Here is a 16074-nt window from a genome sequence, read left to right as displayed (position 1 = left end):
GATTACACATATAAGTGAAATCCACATATTTGTCTTTATGTGTCTGGCTTGTGTCACTTAGCATAATGTTCTTTGGGTCCATCCATGTCATTGCAAATAAAGGATTTCCTTCTTTTTTATGGCCGAATATTCCATTTCGTGTGTGTGTGTGTGTGTGTGTGTGTGTGTGTGTGTGTGTGTGTGTGTATTACAGATTTTTATCCATTCATCTGTTGATGGACACTTAGGTTGTTTTCATGCCTAGGCTGTTATAAATCATGCTTTAGTGAATAATGCAATGCTAAGATTTGTTTTTTGAGCTAGTGATTATATTTCCTTTGGACAAATATCCAGAAGTGGAATTTCTAGATTACATAGTAATTTTTTAAAAACAATTTTGAGGAACATCTATACTGTTTTCCATGGTGGAGAGGATAAATTAATGTAGCTAATTACCACCAACAGTGCACGAGCGTTCTCCTTTCTCCACCTCCTCACCAGTACTTGTTATTTCCTGTGGTTTTTTTTTTTAAATAATTGCCATTCTGACAGGTGTGAGGAGATACCTCATACTGGTTTTGATTTGATTCTCTGGTGATGAGTGATGTTGAGCATCTTTCCATGTGTCTGTTGGACATCTGGATGTCTTCTTTGGGAAAATGTCTACCCAGATTCTCTGCCCATTTTTAAATTGGATTTTCTTTTGACATTGAGTTTTATGAGTTCTTTATATATTTTGCATGTTAACCCCTTGTTGCCCATATTATTTGCAGATATTTTCTTCCATTCGGTAGGTTGTCTTTTCACTTTGTTGATGGTTTCCTATGCTGTGCGGAAGCTTTTTAGTTCGATGGAGTCCCATTTGTTTATGTTTGCTTTTGTTGCCTTTGCTTTTGGAGTCAGATCCCAAAATGTATCACCAAGACCTATGTCAAGGAGCTTATTATTTTTTTTTCTAGGAGTTTTATGGTTTCTGGTATGGTTTCTTACATTCAAGTCTGAATCCATTTTGAGTTAATTTTGTATATGGTGTAAGATAAGGGATCCAGTTTTATTTTATTTTATTTTTTTGCGTGTGGCTATCCAGTTTTCCCAACTCCATTCATTGAAGAGACCATCCTTTCCCCATTGTATGTTCTTAACTCTTAATGATATGGTTTAATGACCAGAAGTTTCACATTTGGATGAAGTCTAATTTATCAGGTTTTTAAAATTTTGTCTTTTTTTTTTTTTTTTTTTTTTTTTTTTTTGGTCTTAAAACCTTTTTCTACCCCAGGTTATAGAGGTATGCTTTCTTTCTTCAAGTTGTATTATGGTTTTAACTTTTATATTTAGGTCTGTTATCCAACCCTAATTAATTTTTGTGTGAAGTATAAGGTAAGGGATGAGGTTCATTCTGTTTTTCCATATTGATAAGAAGTTATTTGCACCATTTGTGAAAAGATTTTCTCATTAAATTATCTTGATGTCTTTGTCAGAGGTCAACTTCCAGTAAGAGTATTGGTCTATTTTTGGACCCATCTGTTCTGTTCTGTGTCTTCATTGCTGTACATCTATAGTAAGTCTAGAAGTCAACTTTTTTTTTCTTCTTAAGATTGTGTGGCTATTTTAGGTCCTTAGTATTTCCATGTGAATTTTAGAAGCAGCTTGTTAATTTTTATTTTTTATTTTTCTATGTTTAATATTTATAAATAATTAATTAAAATGTCTCCTGGGTTTATGATTAGGATTGCATTGAACCTGTAGATCATTTGGGTGAATGGATGTCTCAATAATTATTGAGTCTTGCAATCCACGTACATGGTACACATCTTTTGTCTCCTCTGCTGTAGGCTTGACTCTTTAGATAGAGTATTATTGTTGATATAGTGCATCTAAGGTGCTTAGCACATTTAGCCTGGGATATATAATAATCTACCCTTTAATGTTAATATATATTATTAGTTATATTAGTGTTCACAAAGCCTTATAAAGTACCTTCTGTGTGTGTTCTTATTTTACTCAGCTTAGAGCTTGACCATGGTTACACAGCTAATAAATGGCTGGGCAGGGTTTGGAATGAGGCCTTTATGACTCTAAAAGCCATGCCTGTAACTGAATGTCACTGGAAGCCAAGGGCAGTGAGCCTCGAATGTAATTTGTCTGCATTTTGGGGATGGTCTTATGTTTTGGTAGGTTAAAGTTGGAATTTCCAACAACAGAATTTATTCTGAATGATTTAAGCAACACAGGAACTCGTTAAGGGTACATTATCTCACAGAGAAGGAACCCCGGCCACTTATGGCCTTGTTATAGGAAGGTTGGGGAGGGGAGGAGATACGTGAGCATTGGACTCCCAGCTGGAGGGATTACCACAAATTTGGAGGAGGAGCCATAAGTGATTCCCCAGCATATGTTGTCTGCTAATTTATAGGTTTTCCTCTACTGGCAGTAATACGAAAGCAAGATTTCGTGAGAATTTAAATCTGTATTGTAAATTCTCAGCTAGTGTTTAAGCAAATAGGTGATTATGTTTCCCCCTTTTGTATATGTGTTAATCTGTTATAAGAAAGACTCTAGACACATAACAGCGTTTGAGTCGTGTCTCTGCACTTATGACTGGCATGACCTTGCCCGAGGTACTGTTAACCTGTGTGTAGTTCTCTCACCTGTGAATTCAGAACATACAATGCCTCATTCATAGTAGTATCTTAAGATGTCTTGAGCTACCGTGCATAAAGCGCTTAACATAATGCTTGATGTACAGTAAGAACTCAAAAATATTACCTATTTTATAGATACACGTTTTCGCATACGTTCTGTGTGCGGATTGTTTAACTGTGGGGAGGGCCTAACCTTTTTCTCCTATAGATACAGGCACTTACAGAGTGCGTAGAAAGAGCCCTGACCTTTCAAGATACGGCAAATGTTAAAGTTGTTCTAAAGTGGGAGAATATTTGGTAATAAAATGCCAGCAGCCCTTGCTTCCACAGAGGTTTCATGCTTACTAGCTTAGACAATTGCCACTGAGCTGTTATGGGCTGCTGTACTTCGGAGTCCATTTTCTGCAGTGTCCTGAGGACAAGCCACATGGAAAATGAACTCGCGGTTTTCTGTATGGCGTCGTCTGGCTGCCAGGACACATGCCAGCCGGTCGGAGGTCTCTCTTGATTTTGCACATGGCTGTGCAGTAATACAGAGCAGAGCAGAGCCGCATCTGGTCCATTCCGAATGTCATTACCGCGTCTCCTCTGAGGCCCCGCTTCTCGCAGCTCTCCCCCCTGCTTGCATGGAGCCCTGCCGAGGTGACAGCAGAGCGTTGCCTGGGAAGGGTCAGGGTCCTGTGGCATGCACTCCTGCACCTGTGGAGAAGGGGGGGGACAATGCACAGTTCTTGCTAGTCGCTCAGTGGAGGAGGGGACTGGGGGGGGGGCTGTGGGCTGCCTCTGTCCTTGCTGCAGAAGGGCTCCCGGTGCCCTGCTGCAGGACTGGGAGCTCTGCTCCGAGGGGATGTGTTGCCTGGAACGCATCACTGTGTCGCCCAGGGGGCCGCTGGCGAAGCAGCGCTCAAGCTCCATTCGGTGACCACATGGTCCAGGATGTCTAGGGCAGCGCTTGGGCTCCGCAGACAGCTTCCGTGGGCTTCCTTCTGTCCCCCGCAGTCACCCACCTTGGGCCAAAGAGCGTCTGCTCCCCTCTGTTCTTCCGTCTGCTCTGCCCCAGGACTCACCTCTTACCCCGTGCAGGTGTCTCAGAAAGCTTGTGGCCTGCGAAGGAGCGGCACGTTCGGCAGTCACTTTCCGGGTGCGGGCAGTGACATGCCGAGCTGCTTGTCACGGGGCACCCAGTGGTACAGGGAGTCCCGAGCACGGAGCACAGGGCCTGGGAGAGTGGGACATGGCAGCGGGGTCGTGCGGGGCTCTTGACTGTGACCAGGCTGCTCTTAGCGCCTCGCTGGTCACAGGGGCTGGGGGTCTGCCCTCCGGCTGCTGTGTGTGCAAGGATGCTCACCCACCAGGAAGCGTGTGCGCGCGCGGCTCTGAATCTCGTCCGTGCGCCCCAGCTCTCAAAACTCCTCAGTCCGGCCCGTTGCCCTCCTTGACCCCCCACATTCAGTGTCCTTTCTGGACCACTTTGGCATCTGCTATCCTAAGCTGCACAGTTCTCCTTTACCGTTTTTAGCACCGTAGGTATAATCAAATCAGAAGGACCCCTGCCTCCTTAGCAATCTCCCTCTTGGTGACAGGTGGACATCCAGGTGCACCCCAGGTGTCTCCCTGACTCACCTTTCAGATCATGTCTCCAGCGTACGGGCCACTGGCCTCAGGCCACATGTCCGAACCTGGGCCTCAGCCCCATGAGGCCTTCTTTATGAAGCAGCCCTCCTGAAGAGTCCTGACTTGTCCTGCATGGGCATGTCGTAATTGTCAAACTCTTAAATCTTTTCAGGGTACATTGAAGATGGATATGTGAAGATTGTTGTTATAAGTTTTAAAAATAACACAGAACACCTACCTCTTATTGGGAAAGTTGGCCTCTCTTGGAGAACTGATATTTTTGATGGCTGTATAAAGGTAATTTGTTGTTTAATTTTCTTAACGTAACCTGGTTTCTGTGTGATAAAAGAAGTCTGTTGATGTATATCTGTGATCCTGCTTTTAAAGTCCTAGTTTGACTGTTCTAATGTCTGAAGATATGTGCACTTTCTCTTGGGCACAGACAGTCGATGCATTCAACAGGTGCCTGTTGCGTGCCTTCTGTTTTTCATTGAGTGTGTGGGGGGGGGCAAGCTTGCAGCACATTCTTGTACCCTTGCCCCCCTGAAGCCCCTCTGTCTGTCTGTCTTGTGGAAAAAGAGTGGTGCTCTCGGTCGGACCAGGCAAGTAGCATTTATTCAACATCTTAAATGCTCATACACCACGTTAAAAGTCAGGATACAGATACTTCCGTGAATACCCTTCCTTGAACAGTGACATCAGTTGGTGTCTCATCAGAAGTTAGCCACATGGACGGGAGAGTTTATTTAGTGGTTGGGGGTTGGCAGGGATGGAGGGAGTTGGCAGGAGGAGGAGGAGGTGGAGGAGGGTGAGAGCCCTTGTAACTTCATTTTGTTCTCTTCTGTGATCTTGTGCCCATGGCCGCCCCTGGTTCTCCCTGTTTGCCATCGTTATTTTGTGGGATGAATAGCATTCTCATATTCCAGGTGAGCCAGTGGGATCTGTCTCCAGTAACATGGCTTTTTTTCTGCCATACAAGTTAGAACAATTACTGATGATGACTGAGACCAAGCATTCAAAGCAGTTAATTATCAGGTATGCCTGGTGGCTCAGTGGGTTAAGCTTCTGACTTCGGCTCAGGTCATGGTCTCCCGGTGGTGAGTTCGAGCCCCGCGTCGGGCTCTGTGCTGACTGCTCAGAGCCTGGAACCTGCTTCGGATACTGTCTCCCTCTCTCTCTGCCCCTCCCCCGTTCACACTCTGTCTCTTTCTTTGAGTCTCTCTCTCTCACTCTCTCTCTATGTATATTTATTTATTTTGAGAGAGAAAGAGAGCATGAGCATGGGAGAGGCAGAGAGAGAGAGGGAGAAAGAGAATCCCAACAGGCTCCGGCTGACAGCCCCATGTGGGGCTTGATCCCATGAACCCTGGGATCATGACCTGAGCTGAAATCAAGAGTCAGACGCTCAACCCACTGAGCCACCCAGGCGCCCCTCTTTTTCTTTATTAGAGTCAGATTATGATCTCAAATACATTTTAGAGACGCCTGCAGTGGCTGATGTCAGTCCTGAGTCCCCACACGACAGCTGCTCGGTAACTGGCTGCCATACTGCTTTACAGACCGTTCTGACAGCCAGGGTGGGAGCCCTGCTTCAGTCTTCGGTCTGATTCAGTGACGCTCGGAACGAAACCTGTCCCGCTCTGCCTTCTGTCCGTTCCTCTCAGACGTGCCGGCTGATGGGGTGTCCTTTGCTAAGGCTTTTCTTCTGTCTGTTCCTTTACTTTAGCCTTTCATTGCCTTGGCGTTTTTAATGTTTATCTGAACCTCGCTTCTAAATCCATTTTAATTCAAGCTAGAGATTTGAGTATAACCGTGGTTGACGGGTGCGTCACAGGCTCATGTGTGGTGATGGCTGTGCCCCCCGCCCTGTCCCCCACAAGATGCGTTGGCCAGTTTGCAGACCATGCTGCAGCGGCCTGGGTGATTGAGGGGGTCGGGCACCTTGGGAGAACCCGATACCCCGCATCTGACCTCAGCCTTTGACGCCGCAGAGTTCTTCGGCAAAGGGGGTACAGGTGGGGAGAATGGACTTGCCCTGCAGGGAAGGTGGGTTCTGTCTACTGCTCGGATGTGTACATTCGAGAAGTTCATGTTGAGAGAGACAGATTTGGGGAAGGGTAATTGGAAACAGTTCTCTTGAGGAGAAAGGCAGAAGGTAGGTAGAGGAAGATTTGAGGGAGGTTATAAAACACTTCCCCCCTTCTCTCCCCCTCCCCCTTCCCCCCCCCCCCCCAGGACAGAAGTGATTTGTTATGGAGAAGGAACCAAATGGGAAAGGAGCCCCGCTTCCTGGGACTGGATGGGGAGTCAAGTGCAGAGGAGAGGAGGAGGGGGCCTCTGTGTCTGTGAAGCAGGGTCTGGGTCTCATCCGCTGAGTCTGGGAAGGGGAGGACCGGCGGAGGCTGTCTGTCCATCTCGAACTTCCCCCGTGTGACCCAGCTGTCTGCAGGGAGTGAACTGGTGCCAGACGAGGGAAGGAGTGGGGGGGGGGGGCGTGTAAGGACCACCAACATCCCCGTGCTGCGTCACCACTCCCACCCCCATTTATTGCTCTGTTGTGCGGCGGACACGCGTGGTGGAGGTGATGAGGGCGAGCTGGCCCGCCGCCCTCGTGACCCCGTCCCCTGGTGCCCCTCGCCCCACCCGCTGCTCGTCCTTCAGGCTCTCGGTGTGCACTCTGCCTCCGCCTGCCCGTTCTGCTCTCTTTTCTCGTCTCCCTCCCCTCCCGCTCCATCCTTCACGACGTGGCTTCGTTTGTCCCTCCGGGCACATATCAGTCAGACCTGGAAAGCAGGTCTAATTGGCCGTTTTTCCCTCACACTTATGAATGTTTGTGTTTATTTTGTAGAGTTGTTCTATAATGGACATAACTCTTTTGGATGAATATGGGAAACCGTTTTGGTGTTTCAGTTCTCCGGTTTGCATGAGGGCTTTGGGGCCCTCTGACGGTCCCAGCTTCTTGGGACAGACTTCCTGTGTTGACTATGTGGACTCGGAAGGAAAAGTGCACGTGGAGCTGGTGTGGATCAAGGAGACCGAAGAGTACTTCATCGTCAGCCTGGTCCTGTACCTGAGGATAGCGAAAATAAACCGCTGGTTTGGGACGGCATACTGAGTGCTGGCAGCGGGTGGCAGATCAGGGTCGCTGTTTGTTTACCTTGGACTCATCGTTCTGTTCTTGGCGTTGGGAGTTAAAATAAAGTAGTAGCCTGTTTGATGCCTTTTTCTTTCACGTTAGAAGTTGTGATTCCTGGGTCATTTTCAAGCTAATGTGTAGAGGACTAAGTTAAAGTTTAAAAACGTCCCAATGAAAATTCATACAAAATAAGAAACAAGATATCTGCTTCTCTTCTGCCATGCAACTTAAAAAGCAAGGAATTCTTCTGACGCATATGATTGTGTGGTCACTGTGTGTGTGTGTGTGATCACTGTATGTGTAGATCTGTGTGATCACTGTGCATGTATATGTGTGTGTGTGATCACTCCGTGTGTGTGTATGTGCATGTGTGATCACTGTGCATATGTGTGATTACTGTGTATGCATGTGTGTGATCACTGCACGTGTGTGTATGTGTATGTATGATCACTCTGTGCATGTGTATATGTGCAAGTGTGTGATCACTCTGTGTGCATGTCTATATGTGCATGTGTGATCACTGTGTGTGCGTGCTTATGTTGTATAGATAGGTTTTTTTTCCCCTTATTGGGTAGAACCTCAAATAAGAAAATGTATATAAATATGAACCTCATTAAACTTAGAAAGTGCTGTGTTCCTGGCATTCAGCAACCACGTTAGTATTTGATGAAACAAAGTAAAATACCTACTGCACAGGGGAAGATGTATCTGAAATCATCAGGACAAACTGTTGCTGCTTAAGAGCAAAGTGTGATACAAACGCGGTAATGCCCCCCCCCCCCCACGTTAGTGGAGGGTCTAAGTTAGTAGTGAGCACATCCTATGCAGAGATGTCTTCAGAGAACTGACAGGTACTTGGGCTTTAAATAGAGGTAACATGTATGTAAGCATATGTAGCTTTTTTAGGGATTTGGCTCTAAATTAGTGTAAGATTGTATAGATTATTTTTGATCATGTTTTTATCACCCACTTAAGGTTCCTCCCAGCAGTGACTTTTGAAATGCTTTGTTAGTCCTGCTGCGGGGAGCTCCCCCTCCTGTCTCTTTTCTGTTTTTCTCCTCCTGAGCAATCTGATCAGCTCTTTTGAAGTACGCGCCTGTGTGCGTGTGCAATAAAAGATCCGGGACAGATATCAGGTTCTTGGGCAAAGAAATGCGACAGTACAAAAGACTCCCGTCCTGACTCCGTCCCTGCCGTCCCGACCTCGGGGGCCCTGGGAAGGGAGAAACCTGAAATCTGTGTCAGAGCTGAGAGCGAGGGATGGTGTCATTTCGTGGCACCACCAGCAGGGTGTGGAGCACCTGCCTCACCTGGGTGAGCGTTGGGGGGTTGGTGGAGGGGCAGTGGCTTGGACAGTGCGGAGGACCAGATGTCACGAGAGGCAGGTGGCAGAGGTCACGTGTCACCGGCAGGATGGAACTGGGAAACGAGCACAGAACGGTGTGTGGTGACTCGTGGAACTCACTGGGTTAAATGGTAGAGGGTCCGGGTGTCCTGGAAACACAGGAAGCGAGGTGGAGCCAGAGGAAGGGCACTGTTCCCTTTACCCACAGTGGAACAGTATTGGGATGGGAAGGGAAGCCGGGTACTTCTGGGATGGCAGTGCTGCGGGGAAACTCCTAGGCTGGAGCATCTCGTTATAACTCTTGGCCATGTTGAATCGAATGTGTGCGCAGTGTCTGTCTTCCCGCCAGGCTGCTCGCCTCGTGAGCAGGACTGTGCTGTCTGGTTTGCAACTCTTATCTCTAGCACCTAACAGGATGCCAGGCTCATAATACTATTTGTTGAATCAACAGAAATTATTATAGGAAACATAGCAGCAGCTATGGGAGCATGAAGGAGGCAGGGATGAATTCTGACTGGATGAGCCTGGGCGCCCTTCACTCTGAGCTAACTTTGGGCAGTGCCGGGCAAGGAGAAGCGAGGCGGAGGAGGGACGTTCACAGGGCGACTGTGAGTGTCTCATCAGAGCAACGTGTGCGTGCCACGGGTCACCAGATGTTGCTAGAAGACTCCTCCCTGACCCCACCTGCCCTTTCATGGGTCTGAGATAATGTTCAGCAAATTTTTAAAGCCGTTTCTTCTGAGATTTGTCTACATTTTTCTAAATAATATTCTTCTCTGAGATTTGTCTACATTTTTCTAAATAATATTCTTCTCTGGCGGTTTCTGGATTTGTCTGTTGTAGACACCTATTGACCTAAGGTAGATAAAATGAGCCCTTTTACTCCAGCCACATCCCCTCTTGCATCATACCAAATACAGCAGGTTTATAACAGTTGTTATGGGTTTTTTTTTTTTTCAACGTTTATTTATTTTTGGGACAGAGAGAGACACAGCATGAACGGGGGAGGGGCAGAGAGAGAGGGAGACACAGAATCGGAAACAGGCTCCAGGCTCTGAGCCATCAGCCCAGAGCCCGACGCGGGGCTCGAACTCACGGACCGCGAGATCGTGACCTGGCTGAAGTCGGACGCTTAACCGACTGCGCCACCCAGGCGCCCCAATGGTTTGTTGATTATGGCTGTGTTACCGTTCTCTGCAGAGTCACATAGAGCCACACGCTTCTTTCTTTTACAACTTTGTATTTTTCTTGGAAGAATAACTGCCCTCCCATTTTGCTTACATGGTTTTAGTGAACCTAAAATTTTCTTAAAAGTTCTGTTCAGTCTTTCCTATGTTGGTCAGTTTTTTCAGTGGTTTTTCTTTTCTCTAAATCAATCATGTCAAATAATCTATGAATTCTGTTTTTTTTCCCCAGGCTGTTTCATTTTCAGAGTTCTGCCTCTATTTGTTTTAAACTTCTTTCTAGCCTTGCTAGATGGCTCTCGTCCTGGGAAGTTTCCTGTGAGAATCTTGTTTTGTGGAGTCTTATCTTCCTCTTTCTTGATTTCTGCCCCTTTTTCAGTGGTACACATTCTCATGCAGCTAAGAAAAGAGACACGGGAGACACATTTTAAATCTACAAATTCCTGAAAACGTCTACTGGATAGTTTAATGGGGTACAAATGGTAGGATAACAAATATTTTCTCTTAGAATGTGAAGACATTTTTTTCATGGCTTTTTATCTTAACATTGTTATTGTTGGAGACGATGCCATTTTGATTGTCCTTCCTTCGTGTGTGACCTTTTTTCTTCCGTCTCTGGAAGTTTTTAGAATTCACTTTTCTTAATTGGTATTTTAAAATTTCAAGAGAATGTGCCTTGGAGTAAATCTTTTTCATTCATTATGGGTCATTTTAAGAATTTTTGTACTTTAATTCTGGATTAAAAAATTTTGTTATTTTCTCTCTCATCTTTTTCTGTAACTTTTATTAGTCATCATCCTTTTTGGATCCTCTCGTCTTTCCAACCTTCTGTCTTAGTCTTGTGTTCTGCTTCTGTAATATTGTCTCCATTTGGCTTTTTAATGTTTCTGTTGAATTTTCTTTTTTATTTTGATGATCTGCTCAGGTTTTTATAAGAATCATTTTTCTAGTTGTCAAACCTTCTTTATCTGTCTCACAAACGCAGTATTTTCCTAAAAACAAGGGTTGGCAAACCTTTTTCCGCAAAGGGCCCAATAACAGTCTAGCCTTTGCGAGACATACGGCGACCGTTGCCTCCACTCGGCTGAGTCACTGCAGCGTGAAATCAGCTACAGACGGTGCACACGTGAGTGGCCCTGGTATGTTCCAGAAACCTTTATTTACTAGAACAGGCAGCGGGCTGAACTTGGCCCTGCGGCTTTAGTTTTCAAGTCCTGCACAAAAGTCTCTGAGGTTGTTTTTAGTTTTCAAAAAGCTTTTCATCCTCACCATTTTGGCAAAACTGTGGTAGATTCTTTGAGGCACAGAATCTTCAACGGATGCTAAAATGTGTGGGTGAAGGTAGGAGGAGGAACAAGTTAGGGACGTCGTCTCAGAGCGTCTTGCCACAAGGGGCTTGCTGTTGCAGAGGACAGAGCAGTGCATTCACAATGGAGGAACCTGGAAAGACAGCACTTTATTTTTTTTAAATGTTCATTTATTTTTGAGAGAGAGCGAGGGAGAGAGCACAGAGCCCTGGCGCAGGGCTCGAACTCATGAACTGTGAGATCATGTCCTGAGCTGAAATCAAGAGTCACACACTTAGCTGACTGAGCCCCCCACCCCGCCCCCGGGCGCCCCTGGAATGACAGCACTTGAGCCCATTCTCCGTTGCTGCCCTCTGGCCAGATGCCTCCTTCTCACACTGACTGCATGCTCTGCCAGGCCCCGACACGCCGTGCCTCGGCGGCCCCCTCTCCCCACGTGGGTCCAGAGGCATCACGGTATGGCCACCAGTTGATACGATTTCAGGGTCTCTTGATTCTGGGACACAGCACACTGATGCTCAGATAGGTAAAAGGCCACTCGGCCTGAGGGAGGGCTGCCGGGCAGGGCCCTGCGGGGAGCTGTACCTGGGGACAGGGTGACAACAAGCTGGAGCCGGAAGGGCATCTTTTGAATGAAAAGCAGGGTAGGGATAGCTAGGTTTGGAAGGCTCCTCGTGGACTGGCACATTCGAATAATCATCTGACACAGGGGCAGTCCCTGCTTATCTGGTTCCTGGACCGGGGCCACTCGGGCAGGTGCATTGTGGCACCGGAGGGTGAGAGCCCTTCTGGTAAAGGAAGTGGGTGGGATGTGGACTTAACCAGTCGCTCAGGAAGGGGACCGATCCACCTCCAGGCTCAAGACCGGCTCACCACAGCATTAAGAAAAGCCCCAGACCACGGCAAAACCAACCGCTTACAGCCTCTCCTTGGCGTGGATGTCCTCACCACCCTCCGTACATGCTTCCTCCCTCACCAGGAGCCCTCCCCACCCGCCCTGCTGCAGGTGCCCACTTTGTTCGATCTGACTTCATGGCTGTAGGAATCAACAATGGGCGAAGTGGAGACATTTCTCAAGAGTTAAGACATACTAGTATGTGTCATAAATCTCCCACATCATGCCCAACATAAGTAATAAACCTTTTCAGGGACTGGCCATCTTAGTATTATATGTAGTGACATTAAATTGTCAGGCACATAAGATAAAAGCATTTAGTGATCATACGCCTTTGTCTGAGAGGAAGCCTTTTGTCTGAAAAGCAAGAGGAATTAGGCTGGATGTCTTAAATACCACGAGAGGATCGAGGCTCACGGAGCTAAATCAATTCAAGAAAAGTAACAGGTGCAAACTTAATTATGCCTACCACTAGTGTGGAATAAGGGGGGACATATTTTTATTTCAAATGTACTCCAGATGTAAAATCGTGCCTGATTTAAAATCAGACCAGAGATCTGACCAGCCAGGTGGTTTTTATGTGTGGCTTGACTGCCGTGTCCTTGTCATTCAGCTCTTACAAGTCCAATGACAGTAACCCCTGCAGAAAGAAAATGTTCACATGAGAAAATCATCCAAAGCTGGATGTTAAAGTGTGGGTCCCGCACACCAGGGTACGTCGTATGTGGGATGTTCCATCATCCAGCTTCAACGTGGTTGAATTGTTTTGTAGCGTCCAGCGGCTTCAAGGAATAACAAGCATCTGGATTTTCTCTGCACTTCCATTACACAAGACCTGGGCTGCAGAAGCCACGGGGGCTGAAAGCCACCTGCCCTGAGCACAGCTCAGGAGGATTACGCACGGGGAGAGGAAGGGGACAGCAGAACGCCTCTCGCAGGCTCACCCCTGCAAAGTCCGCCAGTCCCCCTGGGAAGGTCCTGGAGGAAAGGGCTAGTGTGGGCACAGCTATGAACAGCGATGGGCCCTGCAGAACAGGAGAAACAAAGGTACTTAGGCCAGCACTCGGGCTCACACATCCGTCATTTCAGGTGCATGCGAAATTGTGTTTTCTTCCTGAACACGACGCACAGGGATGAATGTGTGCTGTGAGAAATGTGCAGCGGTCGGGTTTACCTGTGCGTGTGTCTTACCGAACTGCTTCAGCCCTAGCTTGGACAGCTGGCCTTGGGTACCCCTCTCACTTTACCTTCTGGCCTCTGGGGGGTTATGAAATGAACTCTGGGAATTGCCCCAAAGGCAAATGTTTGTTCCCTGGTTGACATATAGTCATATGATTGAGTCACAGTGAAATGGGTATAAAAAATATATTCCTTTCTATGTGTCTAACTCAGAAAAGTGCCCATCCACTTGAGATGAAACACCTTTGATCTCTACTGGCTTGCTGTTGGCTGGAGAGAAAGTGAGAAATTCACCATGAAGCAATAACTTTTCATTTTTAAAAACTGAGAGCTGATTGTGTGCTGGGCACTGTGTAACAGGCTTTACCTGTATCTTTAAAATCTTTAAAAACCCCATGGGGTAGGTGGTGTGCTAACAACATTTTACAATGAGGAGCTGAGGTTCAGAGAGGTTAAATGCCCTGAGATTCACATCTGGTAACAGAGCTAGGGTTCCCTGGTCTTTAAAGCCCATGCCTAACTGTGCTGCATATGGTCACATGTTCTGTGGTCCCCCAGGTGGGAGGACCTTCATGAACATTTAACGCTTGAGAAAAAGAATGTTAAGTGAGTATTTAGCATAACATAAATAAACATGTGTACAAAGCCAATTCTGCCTAATAGGGAAGAAAACTTTAAAAGAATTCTGCTTTAAATCACAGAAACTGATATGTATTAATGTAAACAACCGAGAGTAACCAGTCACTTTAAAGAAGCACCAGGAGGCAGGGCCTGCTCTACTGCGTAAGAAGACTTGGTAGGAGCCACAGAAGGCATGTGAGTGCTCCTTGGTGCAAGACAAGAAGAGACTTTGGAGCAGAATGCAGAGCTCAGAAACAGACACAGACACGTGTTGTATGATATCAGGGCAGTGACATGGGGGCAGTGGGGAGAAGGGTGGGTTTTTTTTTTTTTTTAATTTTTTTTTCAACTTTTTAATTTATTTTTGGGACAGAGAGAGACAGAGCATGAACGGGGGAGGGGCAGAGAGAGAGGGAGACACAGAATCGGAAACAGGCTCCAGGCTCCGAGCCATCAGCCCAGAGCCCGACGCGGGGCTCGAACTCACGGACCGCAAGATCGTGACCTGGCTGAAGTCGGACGCTTAACCGACTGCGCCACCCAGGCGCCCCGAGGAGAAGGGTGGGTTTTAACGGATGATGTTGCACAACTAGATCGCTGTCTGGAAGAAAGACACCACTCCCAGAAAACACATTCCAGGAAGATGATAGACCTCAGTGTCTAAAGCAACGTAAGAAGGCTTCCGGGAGACAATAGGCCATCCTACAACTCAATAGCAAACATAACATGATTTGAGAAATGGGCAAAAGACTTGATAGACGTATGGCCAGCAGGTGTATGAAAAGGGAGTCGATAGCACCAATCACTAGGGAAATGCAAATCAAAGCCACAGGGAGGTCTTATCTCACACCTGCAAGGATGGCTAAAATGGAAAAAACAGAAGATAGCAAGTGTTGATGAAGATGTGGAGAAAGCGGGAGTCTTGGGCACTGTTGGTAGGAATATAAAATGGTGCAGCCACTGTGGAAAACAGTATAGAGGGTCCTCAAAAAATTAAAAATAGAACCTCCATATGATATGCTCCAGAGCTATCATAATCCCACTTCGGGTAGACATGCAAAGGAATTGACATCAGGATCTCGAAGAGGTTTGGACCCCCTCCATGTTCGTTACTCATAACACCCAAGGTATGGACATAACCTAAATATCCACAGACAGATGAATGGAAAGAGAAAATGTGGTGTATACATAAAATGGAATATTTTTCAGTCTTAAAACAGGAGGAAATCCTGCTGTACATGGAGGAACGTTGGAGACACTATGCTAAGTGAAGTAAGCCGGTCATAAAAGGACAAATCCTGATGATTCCACTTATAGGAAGTGTCTAAAACAGTCAAGCTCATGGGACTAGAGATGGAACAGTGGCCTCCAGGGGCTGGGGCGATGGCAGAGGGGAGTTGTTCAGTGGGTATAAAATTCCAGTTATACAAGATGAATAAACTGGAGAGATCTGTACAACACAGTGTCTATAGTTAACGGTATCATACACTTAAACATTTGTTAAGAGGGTAGATCTAAGTGTTCTCACCACAATAAAAGACAAGACAACATGGGTAGTACTTCCACTTGGTAGCATTTCCAGTGGGGACTCAATTCAAGTTCCTTTCTTTTATTCTTTTAGAAATAGGACCTTCACTTGTTAGGAAGCACACTCCTTCCTTTGATAACTCTAGTCGAGTATTCCTCTCCATGTTGTGCCAACACGTGCCTCTAAATACTGTCAAAAAAAAAAAAAAAAGGTGACTTTGGGCCATAGTGCCTCAGACTGGAGGCACACAGTGTGTGTCTGATCCTAGTTGGCTCCACCTCTGTTCTTTTTTTTTTTTTTGAAGTTTATTTATTTATTTTGAGACAGACACCTGGGAGGTGTAGAGAGAGAGGGACAGACAGAATCTAAAGCAGGATCTGCACTATCAATGCAGAGCCCAAGGCAGGGCTCAAACTCATGAACTGTGAGATCATGTCCTGAGATGAAATCTAGAGTCAGATGCTTAACCGACTGAGCCCCCTGGGTGGCCCTCACCTCTGTTGTTTTCAGAGCGAAGCTGAGGCAGGTCCTAAAACATCCACTGAGGAACCTGGTGTAGGAATCTCTGTTAACATCCATTTGGGGGATTTTAGTCCATCCTGGATGATTATAGCTGTGAAAAACGAAAGTCTTATTATGTAATG

General features: G+C 46.4%; 1 protein-coding gene across 1 annotated transcript in view; it reads left to right on the top strand.

Moving 5' to 3' along the window:
* The window catches only part of FBXO15 (F-box protein 15), a 49673-nt gene extending 42221 nt beyond the window's left edge, over positions 1 to 7452 (top strand). Inside the window, exons 9-10 of the mRNA XM_025931374.2 lie at positions 4408 to 4532; positions 7084 to 7452. Coding sequence (XP_025787159.1) covers positions 4408 to 4532; positions 7084 to 7350 — 392 coding nt within the window. The 3' untranslated portion in view covers positions 7351 to 7452. The remainder of the gene's footprint in view (positions 1 to 4407; positions 4533 to 7083) is intronic.
* Positions 7453 to 16074: the final 8622 nt, after the last annotated feature.

This window comes from Puma concolor, chromosome D3 (assembly GCF_028749965.1).
Source record: "Puma concolor isolate L17-30 chromosome D3, mPumCon1.1.hap2, whole genome shotgun sequence".
NCBI lineage: Eukaryota > Metazoa > Chordata > Mammalia > Carnivora > Felidae > Puma > Puma concolor.
The sequence above is the reverse complement of the archived record's forward strand: the minus strand, read 5'-3'. Positions and strand labels throughout refer to the sequence as shown.